Source organism: Manacus candei, unplaced genomic scaffold (genome assembly GCF_025592945.1).
Source record: "Manacus candei isolate 608988 ecotype Guabito, Panama unplaced genomic scaffold, ASM2559294v1 h1tg000022l, whole genome shotgun sequence".
NCBI classification, from domain to species: domain Eukaryota; kingdom Metazoa; phylum Chordata; class Aves; order Passeriformes; family Pipridae; genus Manacus; species Manacus candei.
The window spans coordinates 4,403,893-4,421,881 of NW_026138070.1; the positions used below are offsets into that span (position 1 = coordinate 4,403,893).

The window sequence follows — 17,989 nt, forward strand, 5'->3', positions numbered from 1 at the left end:
TGGGGTTATTGTACCTTATGTGGACACTGAAGAAGTTGGTTTGGGGGAAAATTAGCATTTTCTGGTATTTTCACTTACAGCTTTTTTGGGACATCTGAAGTTTTTTCAAGTGCTTTGTAAAGTAATATAGAAGTGCTGAAGCATTACAGCCCCTTCCCTGCAGAACATATCCTTCAGTACTTTCTTCATGAGTTTAAATATGAATCAACCCCCCTTTATTTTTTTGAAGACCTCTAGAAATGTTTACAGCAGGAGAGCATTCTTGGTACTATGGTGCCACTGCAACTATAACAGCAAAACAGTGGGGTTTGTTGGTGGAAGAAAATCACCTTCCAAACCTGAGTTATACAGGTAAAAACCCAGTGTGGGTGCTCAGACAGCTTGAGTGGCTTTTGTTGTGTGCTGGGCTTACCCAGCTGTGCCAGCCAGAGTCTTGCAGTGCAATCTGAGGCTTAGATGTGTTTCAAAATGATGTACTAGGGACTGCTCTTCCAACTTTGTAGGATGAAGGGTTTGGATGGAAGCACAGCCTCCTGAAACATTCCACGTGAGAGCTCCCTTGACTAACATTGGCCCGTGTTAGTAGGTAGCTGTTGAAATGGATGCCTGAGAAGTTGGTATTTCTACCTTTCTCATTCAGTAGTTTGTTTTGATTCCCTGATTTTAGCCAGGTACATTGCACAGGAAGACTTTGCCCTTTGATCTGTTGACAGAATTTCTGTAATTCTGGTGCTGAACCTGTACTCGGAGCTTTTTCATCCCTCGACTCGTAACTGTGCATTTTAACCTTCTGCTCTGGTCAAAACGAACCAGCTGCCCAGCTATTCCCAGTAGCTTGGCATAGAAGACATTACCAGTGGCCTTGGCTGTGTGCTCACATAAGATCTACTCTCACCCTAGAGCTATCTCAAGTACTCCTGTGAAATGCCTGTCTACATTTCTCTTTTTCTCTTTTGTCCTCCTGCATGAATGGATGCAAAGTAAACAAGTTGCTTGGAAGGGCAGACGTTTGCTTCTGTTTTTACTAAAGTTCCCAGAAATCACCCATTTTAAAGCACAGTGCTCTTGCTTTGTCCACAGACCCTCACAAACCCTTGGCTGCAAAATATTCGGTCGTTTTATTTTATAAATGTGTCGCCGACTTCTGCCCGTTCTGACCTCTCTCCCTTTGGCTCCGTAGGTGAGATCTGTGGATTTAAAATTCACGGGCAGAATGTTCCCTTTGAAGCAGTGGTGGTGGATAAATCCACTGGTGAGGGAATAATCCGCTCGAAGGAGAAGCTGGACTGTGAGCTGCAGAAGGACTACACCTTCACCATCCAGGCCTACGACTGCGGGAAGGGACCGGACGGGGCAAATTCCAAAAAATCCCACAAGTGAGTCAATCTGGGCTGGGCTGAGGGGAAGTTTGGTTACAAGGGGTCTCCTGCTCGTGGTGGTTTATTGTCTGTGTAGAGTAAATGTAAACCAAGTGTTAATACTGGAAGACTTTGTTCATATAAGCCCAGAATCACAAAATGGGTTGGAAGGACCACGGTGGGTCATCTGGTGCAACCTCCCTGCTCCAGCAGGGTCATAATGGGGATAAAAAGAGCAGCCAAATGGACATGAACTGCTTGGACATCTCTTCATTTGTATTTCATGTGGCACTACTTCATCCCTTGATGTCTCTGAATTTACATTAGAAAATAGTGTGGGGACAGAAGCAGAAAAACTATTGATACACTTAAAATGTGGCTCAAGTTGATGCAGAGTTTGGGTGGGATACTGAGCCTGGATGTTGTTTCAGAATTCAGTTTCTAAATCCCAAAACCTGGTTCAAGAAGTCAATCTGTATTAAACTTAACAAAATGCAAAAGAAGTCATGTTGTTATCGTTTGCAGACAGCCCCACCAAAAGAACCCAAGATCAATAACATGGGGCTCATCTCTGCCTAGATTAAAGAATGGGAACAAAGCAATCTTCAGCTAATCTTTAGCTAAAGAAAAACCACAATATAAAATACCCTCTACAAAATCCACTTGAGAATAACTGTTTAACACCCTGGTGTAAACATCTGCAGAGCACGTGGGAGATGAGCTGCTGTGTGAGGCAAAGAAGGCAGTAAATAAGATCCAGAACAGACTAGCAGAGGTCAGCTTGGTGACAAACACAAGTGTGCTTCAAAATAGGCAGCAGAATGTAACCTCCTAAAGGATTGCACTTATGGAAAATAACTGTGTCCTTAAACTGTTTGGTACTCAATTTGACTTTTGAAAGAAGATTTCAAAGAGAAAGATGGCAACAAATGTTTTGTTGGGTTGGCTGGAATTATATTCTTTGTTCAGGTCCTCCTCCACACTGTAGAATTTATCTGTATTTTTCTACCTGTGCTGGTTGAGATAAAAACTTTCCTCTGATGGCTCTAGTAAAAATTAGGATTATCCAAATTGAGGCTTTGTTGTGAACATCCAGCAGCACACTCTGCTACTGTTCTCTCACAGCAGAATGATGGGTTTTCACAATCTACACCTACAAACCACAGTTCACATTCCCCTGGCCCATGGCTGGCTGTGTTATGGTGGTTTTGTGGTTTTTAACAGTCTTGGAAGTGTAGATCTGCAAGTCAGAAATGTACAGTTTGATTGGTACCTTTTTTTTTTGGTGGTGTTTATTTAGCACATAGGATAAAATAAAACCTTAAAGATCTTTCTCAGCATAATCATTAATAAACTTCTGCTTTTATGGAAGGACTGTAATTATTGAATTCTTTATTAGTTACTTTCCATCATTCATCTTTTCTCCTCGGTCAGTGACAGAAACTGCTTTATTTTTCCTATTCTGGGTAAACCAGCAATCTGTGACAGGCATGAAAGGATGGAATTCAAGATCCAATCTGTTTTGGATTATCCAGCAAGCTGCATGATGTGTTAAAGTGTATCTGCCACTTCTGTGATTCTTCCATTTAAATTGTCTGATTTCTCATTTCTCCATCTAACAAATAAGCCTGTTTTCACTGACTTACACAGCTGAGTACTTTATTAGCCAAAGAAAGCCAATCAAATGCACTTGACTGAGCTCTTAGTCTAAGACCAGTCTTAACTGTCACTCTTGTTCACATAAAATAAAATTGGAGTGTTCATATCAAATACTCTGACAGCAGGGAAGAACTTGGACTATACTGTTTTAACAAAAGTAAAAGCCTATTTTGTCACAGCTCTGTTTCGTTGCAGTTCTGTAAAATGGTGCCAATTTTATGGTTGCAATGCAAGGGTTTGAATGTTATTTGCAAATAAATAACAGTAGTAAACAATAACGTAGAATTGCACTGATTTATATGGCAACACACGGGAAAAACACCCACGGCTCTCCTAGTTAGGGTAGTTTTTGAGGCTGTTGGCTTTATTAGTCATTTCTTCCTGAGGGCTGGAATTCTGAAGGACGGGTTCACGTGGAGAAGAGCGAGCTGTTGTACCAGAAGTCCTGGCACGAGCAGGAGCTGTGCAGGAGCTCCAGGCTGACCTGTGTGTGTGTTCTTCCAGAGCCACAGTCCACATCCAGGTGACCTGTGTGTGTGTTCTTCCAGAGCCACAGTCCACATCCAGGTGAACGACGTGAACGAGTACGCGCCGGTGTTCAAGGAGAAGTCCTACAAGGCCACGGTGATCGAGGGCAAGAGGTACGACAACATCCTCAAGGTGGAGGCCGTGGATGCAGATTGTTCCCCCCAGTTCAGCCAGATCTGCAGCTACGAGATTGTGACTCCAGATGTGCCCTTTGCCATTGACAAGGATGGTGAGTGCAGTGGGAATTGTTGTCATCTGTCACCCAAAAAACGTGATTCCGACGGGTCAGCACAGAATTACAACAGGCTTGTTTAACCCCTCCCCTAAGCACAGTTAAACAGAGGTGTTCAGTCTGAATTAATAATGAACAGTGAGATGTCTTTCATTGCCAGTACCATGTGCTGTCACTGATGGCAGGAGCAGATGGGGGGTTGCATCTCTGTTTCTTGTAAAATGCTTTTCAAACTAAAGGAAATATAGTAATTGTCTGATGTTTTAAACCACCTCTTACTAGGTCTGTCTTGTCTATTCTGTGTTAGGATAACTCATGCTACTTAGCTTTCAAAAATGAGATTCCACCTGTGCTTTACACATTTGAGATGCTCATGTATGGCTGGAGCTTCATGGCTATTGCTTTTGAAGTGCAGTCATTTCTTTAGGTCATTTCCTGACCTCCAGTGATCTGTGGACCCTTCAAAATCTATAGGTAGTTTTAGTGGTTCAAACAAGCTGGTTAAGCAAAGTGAACAGTTTTCAGTGGGCTTTTAGTTTGAGTTTTTTGGGGATCCACGTTGTCAATAGGTTTGCAAATTTAAAAAAAAAGATAGAGAATGCTGGCATAATCCAAACAGTTTATGTATCAGTTACCACCCAGGAGCAGTTTCATTTTGAGATAATATACTGTTAAGAGCCTGAGATGTATATGCCTGCTGTTCTGTGTCTGTGTGCTCATCTCTGGATTAATGTAATTTGTAAGGATCTGGGCCTGATGTCTGACATTGAAAAGTCAAATAGTGAAGGGTAATTCCCTCACAGGGGTGTCTGTTAAAGCCTTGGGTATCTGTGTGAAGCACAGAGCTGGTACCTGAACTCATTTAATGCAGCAACGACCCCGAGAAATGATATCGATGTCTGATCATTGCTTTTTTTGTGTGTGCCAGGTTATATAAAAAACACAGAGAAGCTGAGCTATGGTAAAGAACATCAGTATAAACTGACAGTAACAGCGTATGACTGTGGGAAGAAGAGAGCTGCTGAGGATGTGTTGGTTAAAATTAGCATTAAGCCTACGTGCAAGCCTGGCTGGCAAGGTTGGTTTGCTCTCCTTTATCTCTGCTGTTAGCGTTTGCTCCTGCCTTCAGTTCAACGTGAGACATCTTTAACATTGTTTCTTTGGATAAATACACAGGTTGGAGCAAAAGAATAGAGTATGAGCCTGGCACTGGTTCCTTGGCTCTGTTCCCTGGGATGCATTTGGAGACGTGTGATGAGCCAATAACCTCTGTTGAAGCAACAGTTGAACTGGAAACCAACCATATTGGTAAAGGCTGTGATAGAGACACCTACTCAGAGAAATCCATCCACAGGCTCTGTGGTAAGAATGCCTTTGGTAAAGTAAAAGTGGTCTCTCTTGCTTGCTAGTTTTTCTTTGAATTTTATGTTAGACCACAAATCAGTGAGTAGATCTGGTCTTCATTTGCATGTAGTTTCCTGCAGCTTGTTTCCTAGCAGGCAGTGAAATTGCCTGTAGGTGACTTTTAAAATAATTCTCAAGTGTGGTAAAGAATCTCTTTCTTCTGCCTCTCCACTAGCTTGTGTACACTAATAATTTCCCTCACATGAGAGTCATGTTGAAGAGCTGAAAGAATGTTATCTGGGTGAAGGGTATAGCCATTAAAGGCTCTCTTTCTCTGAGCATGATGGATGTGATGGCTGCAATCTAAGAAATGCATGGTGAAAAACTAGATGAGAACACCACAGAAAGAGTGGTTTGGAAAAAAACCAGTTCCCTTGCATCAGAGAAATTCATACTGTGCTTGCCTCAGGAAGCCCTTGGCACCCACTTGTGCTGCAGTAAAAGGCTTTATGAGGAGTTTATGAATCCTTTGTAGCCAGTATGGAAGAATAGAGATTACGGGACAAATTATCACTGATTTATGTCTTGAACTTCAGTTGAAAGTCTGAACAGTGTGTAACCCCAGAGAGCCAGGCAATTCCTGAGCTGTTCCCTGATTGAGGTCAGTGTGACATTAAGAAGTGGGGAAAGGACAGCAAGCCAAGAACCTGCTTCTGACTGCTATGATTAGACAGTGAGCTGGGAGGGGGTGCTTATGCACTCCCTTCAACTGGGTGAACATGAGACTTAAAGGTGTTGAGAGAAAGGCATCACAGGCATGGGCCTGAGGGACAAGTGGCATTAATGAAATGGATCCTGAGATAGGGGGGAAAAATAAAGTTCTACAGCTGTAGAGACAGTAAGGAAAATTTCAATGAGCTTAGTTGCTTACCCAGAAGCTACATTTTTGGAAATCATCACAATATCAGATGTCTGTAATTAGTGCCACATTATGTCAGAGGAGAATTGCTTGATGTGTGATGGCAGTACATCATCCTGACAGTTGGTGCCGAAAATTTAGTGCTCAGAAAAGCAGTTTGGTTTGAAACTAGCAGTGGTCCTTTAAGTTTTTTATCTGATTCCCTTTTCACTGTAGGTGCTGCTTCTGGCACAGCTGAGCTGCTTCCCCCTCCCAGCAGTGCTGCAAACTGGACCGTGGGCCTTCCCACGGACAACGGCCACGACAGCGACCAGGTCTTCGAGTTCAACGGCACCCAGGCCGTGAAGGTTCCAGATGGGGTTGTCACAGTCAATATGAAAGAGCCCTTCGTGATTTCCGTGTGGATGAGGCACGGGCCTGGAACCAGGGAGAAGGAGACAATTCTGTGCAACTCAGACAAGACAGGTTTGTCAGTATTTCAGTTATAACAGCCTTTTGGTTGGTTGGGTTTTTGTGTTCTGTGGCAGCACATGTGACAACCTTCAGGTTTTTCTCCACCTTTTTTTTTTGAAGTGAAATGAATGGACTTTAAAAGTCACTCTATTGTGCTTATGTATAGATTTGGCTTTAGATTATCCAACTTCAGATTGGGCAGGCTTGGTTTTTCTAATTCTATTTCAGTTTACATTATGCACTTCTTTTGCTGTGCTGGATGACTTATTCTGGGAATGCAGTCCCGAGTTTGCATCTCCAAAGATAGCTCTGTTCTTATGCTGCCTGAAAACATTGAGATACATATATCAGGTCTAGTGGCAGCATTTGCTGCTATATCTTTTTTTTTTTTCTAGGAGGATATAATTTCTCTCTCACCAGTGATGAAATTTTTTTTTCACTCTGTGCATAATTTCACTCTCTGTGAATGCTACAGACACAATAATTTTGAAAATGCTATTAATAAGAAGGAAATGTGATAACCCTGTTTCCATAATTGCTGCCTAATGGGGGCAAAAGAATTCCTGTCTTTGTTAAGCTGGAGCAGTGCATTTGGCCAGTGTATTAGAGACTTTATTTAATTGCTGCTAGGTCTTTCAAAGGAAACTACACTGAATATGTTTTAAATTTTATTTGAAAATAAGAAAGATTTGTCGTAAGAAAATATGAAAGATTTGTCGTAAGAAAATATGAAAGATTTGTCGTAAGAAAATATGAAAGATTTGTAGTACCCCAGAAGCATTTCTTTGAACAGGAGAAAAGTGACAGTCATTCAGAACCAGGTACAAATATTCTCTTTTCCTACCTTCACCTATTCCTCTTAATCAAACCCCAAACCTTCTTCATGGAAATGAGTGAACTGGAGAGAAAAAAGGCAAATTTAAATAGTTTTTCCTGGTTTACAGTGCATAGGCAGCAGACCTTCAAAACAACTTCTCCTTTTTTATTCCTTGGTTTGACCTAACCATGGAATTCTTGTGGCAGGTAGTTTCTGGTAGTATTTGCCTTCATTCTAAGGGTATATTAGGAAATATTGAAAGACTAAATCCAGGTTAGCTGGAGGGAGGCAGTTTGGGCTGTATTGCACTGGAACAGTGCAGTCGGGCTCAGTGCTGTCAGACTGAAAGATTGACATGAGTTTGGTCTCTTTATATTCCCCACTTTCTTGGCTCATCCATGCCATGGAATGGGTGATGCTGCTAAAATATTTCTTTTCCTTATTCTCATTTATTTCTCCAGCATTTCACCATTGTGTTTATTTAAAATGGCAAATCCTTTAGAGCTGTGACTGCAGTTTTCTCTAAGGGAAGTGTGTGTACCTGCACCAAACCAGGAACCAGAAGCTGTTGGAGCTGCTCCTTTGTAACAAAAAAAGCTCTGTTTGCAAAGAGAGCTCTTTTCTTTTTCTCCTGCTGATAGTTCATCTCTGGCTCTTCACTCCTGTGCCCTGGTTTAGATTGGATTTGGAGAGACATGTCTGTTACTCGTGGGTTCTTCAGCAATGTTTGCCCTCACCGCTTCTACAAATGTTTCAGATTCCTCTTACCGTGCCTGACTAACTTCCACATTGGTTTATTCCTCTCCGTTACGTGGAGATTTAAGTGTGAAATTGCAGAACAGGTGGATTTTGTGGAGTTCTGGGGGTTTGCAGGGAATAATGCTGTCCCTAAACCTCTCGTGCAGACATGAACCGGCACCACTACACCCTCTACGTCCACAACTGCCGGCTCGTTTTCCTCTTCCGCCAGGACCCTTCGGAGGGAAAAACCTACAAACCTGCTGAGTTCCACTGGAAGCTGAACCAGGTACCTTTGGAAGGACAATTGGGTAGGATGTTAGAGTGCAAACCACCAAACTCCCTGGTGGTATAATTATCACTAAATACTTTCTGCAGCTCTGAACTCCCGAGGCCCTTTTTTTCTGGACCCCAACGATACTTGTTTGATTTGTGATCAAGTGTCAGGTTCAGCTGCACCTTTTCATCTTGGGTGTGAAATAAAAAGCCCAGTGTCATTCTTCTATGTTCACTGAATACACTGTAAGGGAGAGTGCATGAGAAAATGGGAAGTATTCCAGAGGGCATGAAAAAACAGGAAATATTCCAGGTTGTTTACAGTGTTAAAGTACTTCTGAATGTGGGACCTTTTCCAGAGCTCTGGATCTGAATGATAAAATAACCTTGAATATCTGTCAATGTATCAAGTTCTTTTAGTTGCTTTAGGTTGCTCTTGCAGGTCTGTTTTGCCAGTTACCCAAACAGTGAGTGACTTTGTAACACATCTAATTATATCCTAGTTTTTGTGCAGGGCAATGTGCGTTGTTTTAATGATAAAATACACATATATGTCCTTGTAGGAAAATTTCTACTTTCCAAAACCAGATCAACTTTCACTGTAAATAATTCTGTCATGGAAGGCCTTTTCCAATTCAAAATATTTTTTTTAGTGTTCTCTCTCAGAAAATATCTGTCCTCTGTCAAGTAATGTTGTCTTATAACAGTATTTCAGGATGTGCTTGCATGTAGATATGTATTTTTAGATTGAAATAACGCTGTTATTCAGTATAAAAATTAAAGGAAGGGAAATACAGCAGCTTCCTGTGTTGGCAACAGAAGAAAAGAAACTTTTTATTAATGTTTGACAGTCAGTTTGCCTTTCAGATGTGTGCCATGTGTGTGCAACATCAACTGTGTCTGTACAGGCTCGTGGATGTTGCATGTCTACATGTGTTTATCAGCTCAGTTATTCAGCTGTAATGAATGTTTCCAACTGTCTTTGCTCAGGTGTGTGACAAGGAGTGGCATCACTACGTTGTCAACGTTGAGTTCCCTGCAGTGACTCTTTATGTAGATGGTGTTTCCTATGATCCTTTCCCAGTGACTGAGGATTACCCCCTGCACCCTTCCAAGATAGAAACACAGCTGGTGGTTGGAGCCTGTTGGCAAGGTAACTCTTTACAATATTTACTACTTTAATTAACTTTTTTTAATGATATCTCTGTGGTTATCTAGAATTACATGGCAGATCTTTTTAGTGCCTGAAAGATAACTTGATTTGCCTTCTGCAGGTTATTTTTTGCTCCTGGCTGGTATCACATATTTCCTCTTTTAGTCATTTTTTCCATGAGTGTTTGTTTTCTCGTTGGCCACGGGTGCTTGTGAAACACAAAGCTGCTCACCAAGCTGTATTCCATCAAAGTGGGTTTTGTGGTGACCATGGGAATACAGAGAGCTTTTAATTTTTATTATTATTATTGTTGTTGTTGTGATTCTTGCTATTTTTAATAATAGTTGCAAGAATCCTTCATATACTTCAGATTACTAAGCAGAACACTTAATTTCAAGTAAGTTGAAAAGCATATTGTAGAAAGAGTGTTCTCATTATTGCAACCATGACCAGCAGACAGTTCAGCAAAGCAGCACAGTGCTGCTGTCCTTGGATATTTTACCATTTCTGCTTATAAAAATAGACATCTGCTTTATTGTTTGCACATTGTGGCTTAAAATACAATATTCTGCAAGCTGTGAAGTGCTGATTCATGTGCTTTAATACTTTAAAACCTACTCTTCAGAGCTGGAGAAGAAGGAGGAGGATGCATCTGCACATGGATGCTGATTCCAGAGATCTTGGGAACAGAGCTCTTGCTCCATTGCTGAACTGCAGTGTTTGCTGATTAAATTAGATCCCGGCTGGTGTAAAGCTACTCTTTTTGGTTGGAGATAAAAGTGTTAAATCATTCCTGTTTTATTTAGTTCCCATTATAGGCTGTAGTTGCTGTCTGCAGGAATGCACAGATGTGGCCTGGGAATGAGTGACAAATGAAAAACTTTGAGATGTTTTAATCAAATTAACAGTCTTCTGTCTTATAATGTCTCTTTTCTCTGTGAGTTTTAAGGCTTTGAAGTGTGAATGAAGGTTAAATTATCTGTCCTCTCCATCAAATCTGTTATTTTGTGACAAGTTCACTATCATTCAGTATTAATGCTATTTCAGGGCTAAATTTGTTCTGTTGTTTCTTCCTTGCATCAGTTATTTTGATTTCTCCATAATTCATCTCACTCTGTTTGTGACTTTTCCAGCCAATCTCTTCTATCTCAAAGGGAAGTTATAGTGACTGATTTTAAAGAAACTGGAGCTTGGAAACTCAGTTCCAGCTAAATGTATGGATTGTATAATGCCTTCCATGTATGTTCTGCATCCTAACAAAAACATGTACATTTAATTTAAAAACTCCTGTGCTTTCATATTGGCACCATGGTATGATTCTTTAATTTCTTCTGCCATGAGATTTCTTTTTAATGAAAGCAGACTGAAATAGGAGTATAAAACTCTGAAGTACAAGAACTGCCTTTTAAAAATTGCACCAAAAGCCTGATTTTTAGAGGATTAGAACACATGGTGAATAGAGTTTGCCAGAGGAGTGAAATTAATGGTCATTGGTGTTGTCCTATCAAGACTTCAAAATAAATCAGGCTGCTCTAAGTTATATATACAGCTCACCTCCAAGGAGAGAGATTTTATGCTTTTGAAGAAGTTCTTTTAATATTTCTTTCAAAAGTTAAAAAACTGTTTTTAATTTTGCTTCCATCTGATAAATTGACTGCTTAATACCTGTGATGCTATTATTATGATGATAAAATCTGTGTTGGTAATGGCTTGTTTTGATCAGCTTTTAATACCTTTTGGTGCTTTGCTGTGTTAGGCTGGATTTCACCTTAATTTCCCCTGAAATGGAGCCAGCTGATTTACAGTCTCATTACCAGCAGAGGGTTGTGGGAGGTTTGCTCTCTGGCTTAATCCAGTTTCTACTGGTTTTACTGCAGGGTTGTGTGTGGGGCTCTTTGGGTTGTCTTGCCATGACTTTTTATGTTCTTGTAACAACACAGTGATGCTTCTTCCCTGCATTGCAGCTCTTCATGTTTCAAAAGAACTCCTAATCCTTGAGAAGCTGGGTGGGAGATGAGCAGACTTTTGGGGGAAGGGCCATTTGTATTTTCTGTGAGAAGAGTTTGCCAAACTGTAACGACTTGGTCCTTTCCCTCTTGTCCCTTTCTTTTGTCTTGCTTCTCCACAGAATATACAGGAAATGAGAATGACAATGAAACTGTGCCCGAGACCTCTTCAGGTTGCTGGAGTTTTTTCCCTACTGTTTTATTTCATTTTTAAGCCAAGACATTGCTTCATCTCACACAGAGCATGAAACGCAGCATCGCATTCGGGCCATTGACCTTCACATAATCCTCTCCTAGGCTTGTTTCTTCGTTGTGCTTCTGTTTGCAGAGCTTCATCAGCTGACATTTTGCTTGGTTTTGGGGGTGGGTTTTTTTTGTTTGGTTTGTGTTTGGTTTGGTTTTGTTGGTTTTTTTTTTTGGTTGCATCCGAACGCGCCTCCATGTCCAAATCTGGGGATGGCAGTGAAGTGGTGTCAGTAAGTTGCTGATGTAAAATATCAGCCATCATTTCTTTCACCTAGTTTTGTTAAAACATAAGTACCCCTCATCCTGTATAAGTACATGTGTTTGTGTATAGGTGTGTGTGTTTATTATAGAATTATTCAGTATGTTGGGAAGGACCTGTGGGAGTCAGGTGGCCCTGCTCCCCACTCACAGTAAGACTGATTTCATATTTAGATCAGTCTGCTCATAAAGACAGACCTGTAATTTACAGGGGATACTCATTGATCAGAAATTTATATAAAATTCTGATTACACTGAATGGGGGAAAAAAAGCTCTGGCTACCAGGCATTTCAGATTGTCTTAACAGGGTTGGATTTTCTTAGAAATTTTTACTTATAGTTCAGTTTTGTCTTGAATTGAGACCTTTAAAGTTAGTGTGTATTTCTGAAAGTGAATTCAAGATGTGAACTCTTTCTGTAAAGTTTAAGAATTCCTGGAATTTTTTTAATTTGGCAAGGAGGTAGCAGCATCCAGGGGTTCAAAGCTGGAGCTGTACAAATCTAAACTGCAAATTGTATCATTTGTAACGGGACAATTCCCCACTGAATATTATTTTGAGTTATACCAGGGATCTTTTATCACTTGGAATCTTGAAAACAAGCTTAGACATCTCTAAAAATTAAGTTGCTTAGTGAGTGATGGCCTTGAAATACAGATTTCCAGGTGGTGTTCTGTGGCCCCTGTTAATTAGCAAGATGGACTTAGGTGATGATTGTGATGTCATCTTCAAGAAAACCTGAGGAATAACTGCAACTGAGGTTGCAGTTCATCAAACTTAACCCAGATATCTAAAAGTGAGTTACCTGAGTTTTTAAAATGCACATCTGAGTCTGCTCAGAGAAGGGGCACCTTTAGAGAGGGGCAGGTAACTCTTGGACACCTTTTTCAGAATGAGCTGAATGACTTTGTAAAGTCTCTTCCTGCCCCTTGACTGCCAGGAGAGCCTGCAGGGCTGGGCTTGGGGGTGGATAACTCCCCCCTAGAGGATGGATCCTGATGGGCATTGCCTTTGCAGAGACCCCAGTGACAGGAGATGTCATTTCCTCACCTTGAAACTTCACGTTGTGTGGTTCATCCCCCTGGCCCTGCCTTCCATTCCCGAGCCCCACCTCGCTGGGTGGGATTTCTTTGGAGCTGTTTGTCCCGGGCCCGGCGGCTCCGGGTGGCCCCGGCTGTGTGAGGGCCACGTGCATGGTGGACTGTGGAACTTTCTTTGTGCTTGACCATGATCACGAGGTTTAACCCCCAGATGGGTCAGAACTAACCCGCATGCGTGTCATACTCTGTGCACCAGGAGGCATATTTGTTGTTTTACAAAAGAAAAGAGGAAAAAGAATCAAAGCAAGTGAAGGTTTTTTTTCCCCCCTCGCTCCCTTCCCGAAGGTGGAGAGCTCCGCATGGCACAGTTCTTCCGAGGGAATCTGGCGGGTTTGATGATCCGTTCTGGGAAGCTGGAAAACAAGAAGGTCATCGACTGTCTCTACACCTGCAAGGAGGGGCTGGATTTGCAGATGCCCGATGGTGTTGGCAAAGGGGTGAAGGTAAAGTTGCAGATGAAGCAATGGACACGTTCCCTTTTGCTCACTACTGATGGGTGCAGGTTTTGCTGGCAGAGTTAATAGGGGTGTCCCAAATAAAACAAGCTCATCCCTTGTGGCATTTTGCATTAAAATTGCTTAAAACCTGGGAAATCTTTCTTGTGTGAATATGGCCTTAGTGGAGTTAAAGAGAACACAGTAACTCTCATTCTTAAAGTCTGGAAGAGGCATTCCATATCTGTAGGCCTCTATTTAACCAGCTGTACCAGGGTGTCTGATAAAAGAGATTCTTAACAAGCAGTTCATAAAACGAGATTTAACTTGCCTGGCTTTTTTAGTAGCAAGGCTGTTTGAGCAGAGCTAAATTTCTCCTTTATATCACCTGCCTCTCTTCCATATTACCAGAACCCAGAACTATGTTAAGTGCCTAGAAATTTTTTAAGGAATGAAACACTAAATATATTCCACTGGAATGAGGCAGTGAATAGGGAGGTTAGACTGTGTGCCACAGGGCCAGTAAATAATGCCCTTTTTGCTTTGAACATGGATGCAATTATCCTGCATTTACCAGGCTGAGCAGTGCTGAGCTCCAGTTGGAATTGCCAGACCACGTTGGGTGTTCTCTTATGGTTTTCTTCTGTTGTTTCAGATCCACATGAACCCAAGTCAGTCAACACTGACCATAGAAGGGGATGACATTGAGAGGGTTGACAAGGCCATGCAGCACATTTCCTACCTGAACTCCCGCCAGTTCCCGACTCCCGGCATCCGGAGGCTGAAGATCACCAGCGTTGTCAAGTATGTCCTGGGACTGAAATGATCCCTCCCTGGCAGGGATGGTGGAGCCTGGAATGGTGTCCTTGTGTCTCAGTGGGGAGAAACAAAGGAGCCTTGGTGTATGTGACCATCTCACATGTGAATACAGAAATGTTTTCTGCACCAGCACTGTTCCTTCCTGACAATGGAGGAAGGAGTAAGACAGGAATGTCTTGCCAGTCACTGCCTTCATTAGAGGTGTTATCTGTGGCTGTGAGTCAGAGCATAGAAATGGGGCCAAATGGTAACTGTAAGTAAAAATTAACTGTAAGATTGCTCCCCAGGTGGGGAATTCCTGCTTTCCGATGCAGCTGCTGAATTTATCTGAGGCTCTTGGGTCTGAGACAGCTTTTCAACGATTTATAAAGCAATTATAAATTGTGGAATTGTGCCTCCCTCCCAGCTAACCTCAACTTCTTCTGTCTCCCAGGTGTTTCAATGAAGAGGCCTGTGTCTCCATCCCCTCTGTGGAGGGATATGTCATGGTCCTGCAGCCAGAGGAGCCAAAAATCAGCCTGAGTGGCATCAACCACTTTGCCCGCTCTGCCTCCGAGTTTGAGAGCTCTGAGGGCGTTTCCCTCTTCCCTGAGCTTCGCATCATCAGCACCATCACCAGGGAGGTGGAGCCCGAGGGGGATGGAGATGAGGATCCCACAGGTAACAACACCCTGCTGAGCTTCCACTGTGCCCACCTTCACCTCACTCACTGATCCCCTTGGAGGATCTATTATATCATCTCACATCTCATATTTCACATCATATCTCATATTTCACATCATATCTCATATTTCACATCATATCTCATATTTCACATCATATCTCATATTTCACATCATATCTCATATTTCACATCATATCTCATATTTCACATCATATCTCATGTCATATATCATCTCATATCATATGTCATGTCATATTATATTATATTTATTATATATTATTATATTATATATTTATTTTATATATAGGGTATTTTATATTATATTCTATATTATCTCCTTAATACAGAATCTAGTAGGGGAAATAAGATGTAGGTCCTCTGCTCTGGGCTAACAGAAACTTACTGGAAATGATAGCGAGCCCAGGCCATTATCCTCATTTAAATATCCCTTGTTTGAGTTTTGTGTTTTATTTTTTTAATCATTGTTTCATGCATACTTGCTCTCTTCAGGCCCAGATTTTAATATTTGCTCTGGGAGAAGAGTTTGCATGTGACACTTTGTAGCTCCTGGGCTCCTGTCTCCTTCACCTGTGTTTCTGCTGATGGGTTTGGCTTTTCCTCTGCTTTTCAGTGCAAGAGTCTTTGGTATCCGAGGAGATCATGCACAACCTGGACACGTGTGAGGTGACAGTGCTGGGAGAGGAGCTGAACCAGGAGCAGGAGAGCCTGGAGATCGACATGACCCGGCTGCAGCAGAAGGGAATCGAGATGAGCAGCTCCAACCTGGGCATGATCATCACAGGTGGGGCTCCTGCTGCTGGTGCTCTTGTGGGAGGGGTCTGCAGGCAGCACAGAGGGAACAGTGTTCTGGAGAGGTGGTTTCTAACACCTTACTCCAGATATTCCGTTTTCTTTTACAATTTCAAGTTTGGACCATTTTTAGAATTCCAGACACAACTGTTTCGGTGGAAGGCTGTGATTCTAGAAAACACATCATTCTAGAACCTTCTTTGTGTTCTTTTCTCCTGTCTCAAATTGCAGGTTATCTCTGGACTGTGGAAATGGAGTTACACTTTGCCCCAGAAAAGGCTTGTTCCTTGCACAGATAATCCAGTGCCTGGGAACATCATTCCTTTGTGGTTTATGTTCAGAATACATTAAAATATTCTAAAGAAAGGCTCCCCAAATCCCTTCAAAGACCAGCTGGGTCTAAGATTTTATCACAAAATCCATCCACAGGATTTCACTGGAGCCACATCATGTCTGTGGTGGTACTTTATTTCTCCTAACTGAAAATCCATCACCCAAGAAAACTTCTGCTGAAGAGAGGGTGCGATACCTGTCCAGTGTATGATGGTGCATTCAAATCTTTTGCAGAGTAACTGTTTTCCCTGTGTGTTTTCTCCCCAGGGGTGGATACTATGGCTAATTATGAGGAAGTGTTGCATTTGATACGCTACAGGAACTGGCACACGGTGTCTCTCTTCGACAGAAAGTTCAAGTTGGTCTGTTCGGAGCTCAACGGGCGCTACATCAGCAACGAGTTCAAAGTGGAGGTTTGTGAGCTGAGCTGGGCACTCTGAGCAGCTTTAGAGCATGGCTGGCTTAGGAGGATGGAGGTTGTTGCCTCAGCTGATAGATAATGGATCAGCCACTGGTTTAGATTTTTCTCCTGTAAATAAATATTAGTAAATGTGAGCATTTCAGGTTGTATTTTATATATAAACGTGTCTTAGTCCTACATTCCAGCTGTAAATAAGAAGCTGTAAATAAGGTGAAAGTGTTGTGTTGTAGAAGAAATACAAACTGAAGGTGAAAAGGTTGAATTGAAAACACATTTAGCAAATGGAGTGGGAGTGGTGCTCCCAGAGAGCTTCGTGTGTAACTTCTGGGATTCCACAGATGGACTTGCTGGGCCCTTCACTGTGTGTGGTGCCTAAATTTCTGACACTTTAAGGACTTCTGTAAGAGCACAGACAGGCTAAAATTGCCTATCCTCTGCAGCAGGTTAGAGGGTCATTATTACTTAGTGTGCTTACATCAGATATATGGGAGGACAGCAGAATATGACATTAAGGGCAGTAAAATTTCCAGTGCTGGAATGTGGAATGATTTATATTGGGGAGGAACTGCCACATAACTCGACATCTTTGAGCTCTGAGCTTGAATTTCCACATTTTAAAGCTGACCAAGGGACTGACAGCAAAGCCACCACAGTATTTGCCACCACTGGGGTGGTGGTGGTGGGCTGGGAGCCCCTGGTGTTCCAGAACAGATAGTTTTGTGTTTTGTTTCCTGAGGAAATCCTGTGAGCTCGAGTTGGGATTTACCAAACTCTGGAAGTGTAAATGCTTTCCTTGTGTAGTAAAACACAAGTTCTCCTCTCTTCCTGCTGTGCAGGGGCAGGTCCCCTGTGTCTGTTCCACCACAGGAGGGGCACGTTTAGCTCTGCTGGTTTAGCAAGCAAATGTGAAATATTTGTGATGAGCTTACACTTGTGCCTAAAAGTCAGCTCTGCTAAGTGGGGGTTAAACTTGAAAGAGTAGTTTGACTGTAATAAGGAATTTTTGTCTTTGCTGTTAGCTGAAAATATGCAGCAGAATAAAAGAGATGGGAATGAAGGAAATGGAATTAATGGTTAGATATCTTCGTATATGCTGTTATTTCAGAGTTAAAGTGACTGGCTACCAAATTTGGTAATAAACTGGCTTTATCTCTTTTATTCTGAACTACTGGAGTCTCTACACCAGCTTGCCAGCCTAAAACAGATTTGAGAGCTGTGAAACCAAAGGATTTTGTGACAAGAAGTGGAAAATATGAGGAGCCACTGCTTGGGATGGCTGTCCCCTGAGGAAAGCCACTGCTGTGTTGAAGGAGGATTGGATGCCTGCCCTGGGAAATAGATTATTATTTTGTTGTTTTAATTTTTTTTTCTCTTTCATTTCTGTCTCTTCAGAACTAAACTGTTGGATTTCTGGAGTTTAAC

The 17,989-nt window shown here is 41.9% G+C and overlaps 1 protein-coding gene across 4 annotated transcripts in view; it reads left to right on the top strand.

Moving 5' to 3' along the window:
• The window catches only part of CLSTN1 (calsyntenin 1), a 37,622-nt gene that overhangs the window by 15,538 nt on the left and 4,095 nt on the right, over positions 1-17,989 (top strand). For 2 of the 4 annotated variants that reach the window (XM_051786093.1, XM_051786094.1), the window contains 13 exons: positions 1,181-1,376; positions 3,566-3,774; positions 4,706-4,855; positions 4,954-5,139; positions 6,257-6,505; positions 8,216-8,337; positions 9,315-9,477; positions 11,606-11,656; positions 13,372-13,529; positions 14,176-14,324; positions 14,773-14,999; positions 15,635-15,805; positions 16,414-16,559. In XM_051786093.1, coding sequence (XP_051642053.1) covers positions 1,181-1,376; positions 3,566-3,774; positions 4,706-4,855; positions 4,954-5,139; positions 6,257-6,505; positions 8,216-8,337; positions 9,315-9,477; positions 11,606-11,656; positions 13,372-13,529; positions 14,176-14,324; positions 14,773-14,999; positions 15,635-15,805; positions 16,414-16,559 — 2,177 coding nt within the window. The remainder of the gene's footprint in view (positions 1-1,180; positions 1,377-3,565; positions 3,775-4,705; positions 4,856-4,953; positions 5,140-6,256; positions 6,506-8,215; positions 8,338-9,314; positions 9,478-11,605; positions 11,657-13,371; positions 13,530-14,175; positions 14,325-14,772; positions 15,000-15,634; positions 15,806-16,413; positions 16,560-17,989) is intronic. The other 2 variants (XM_051786096.1, XM_051786097.1) reach the window with 1 other exon arrangement.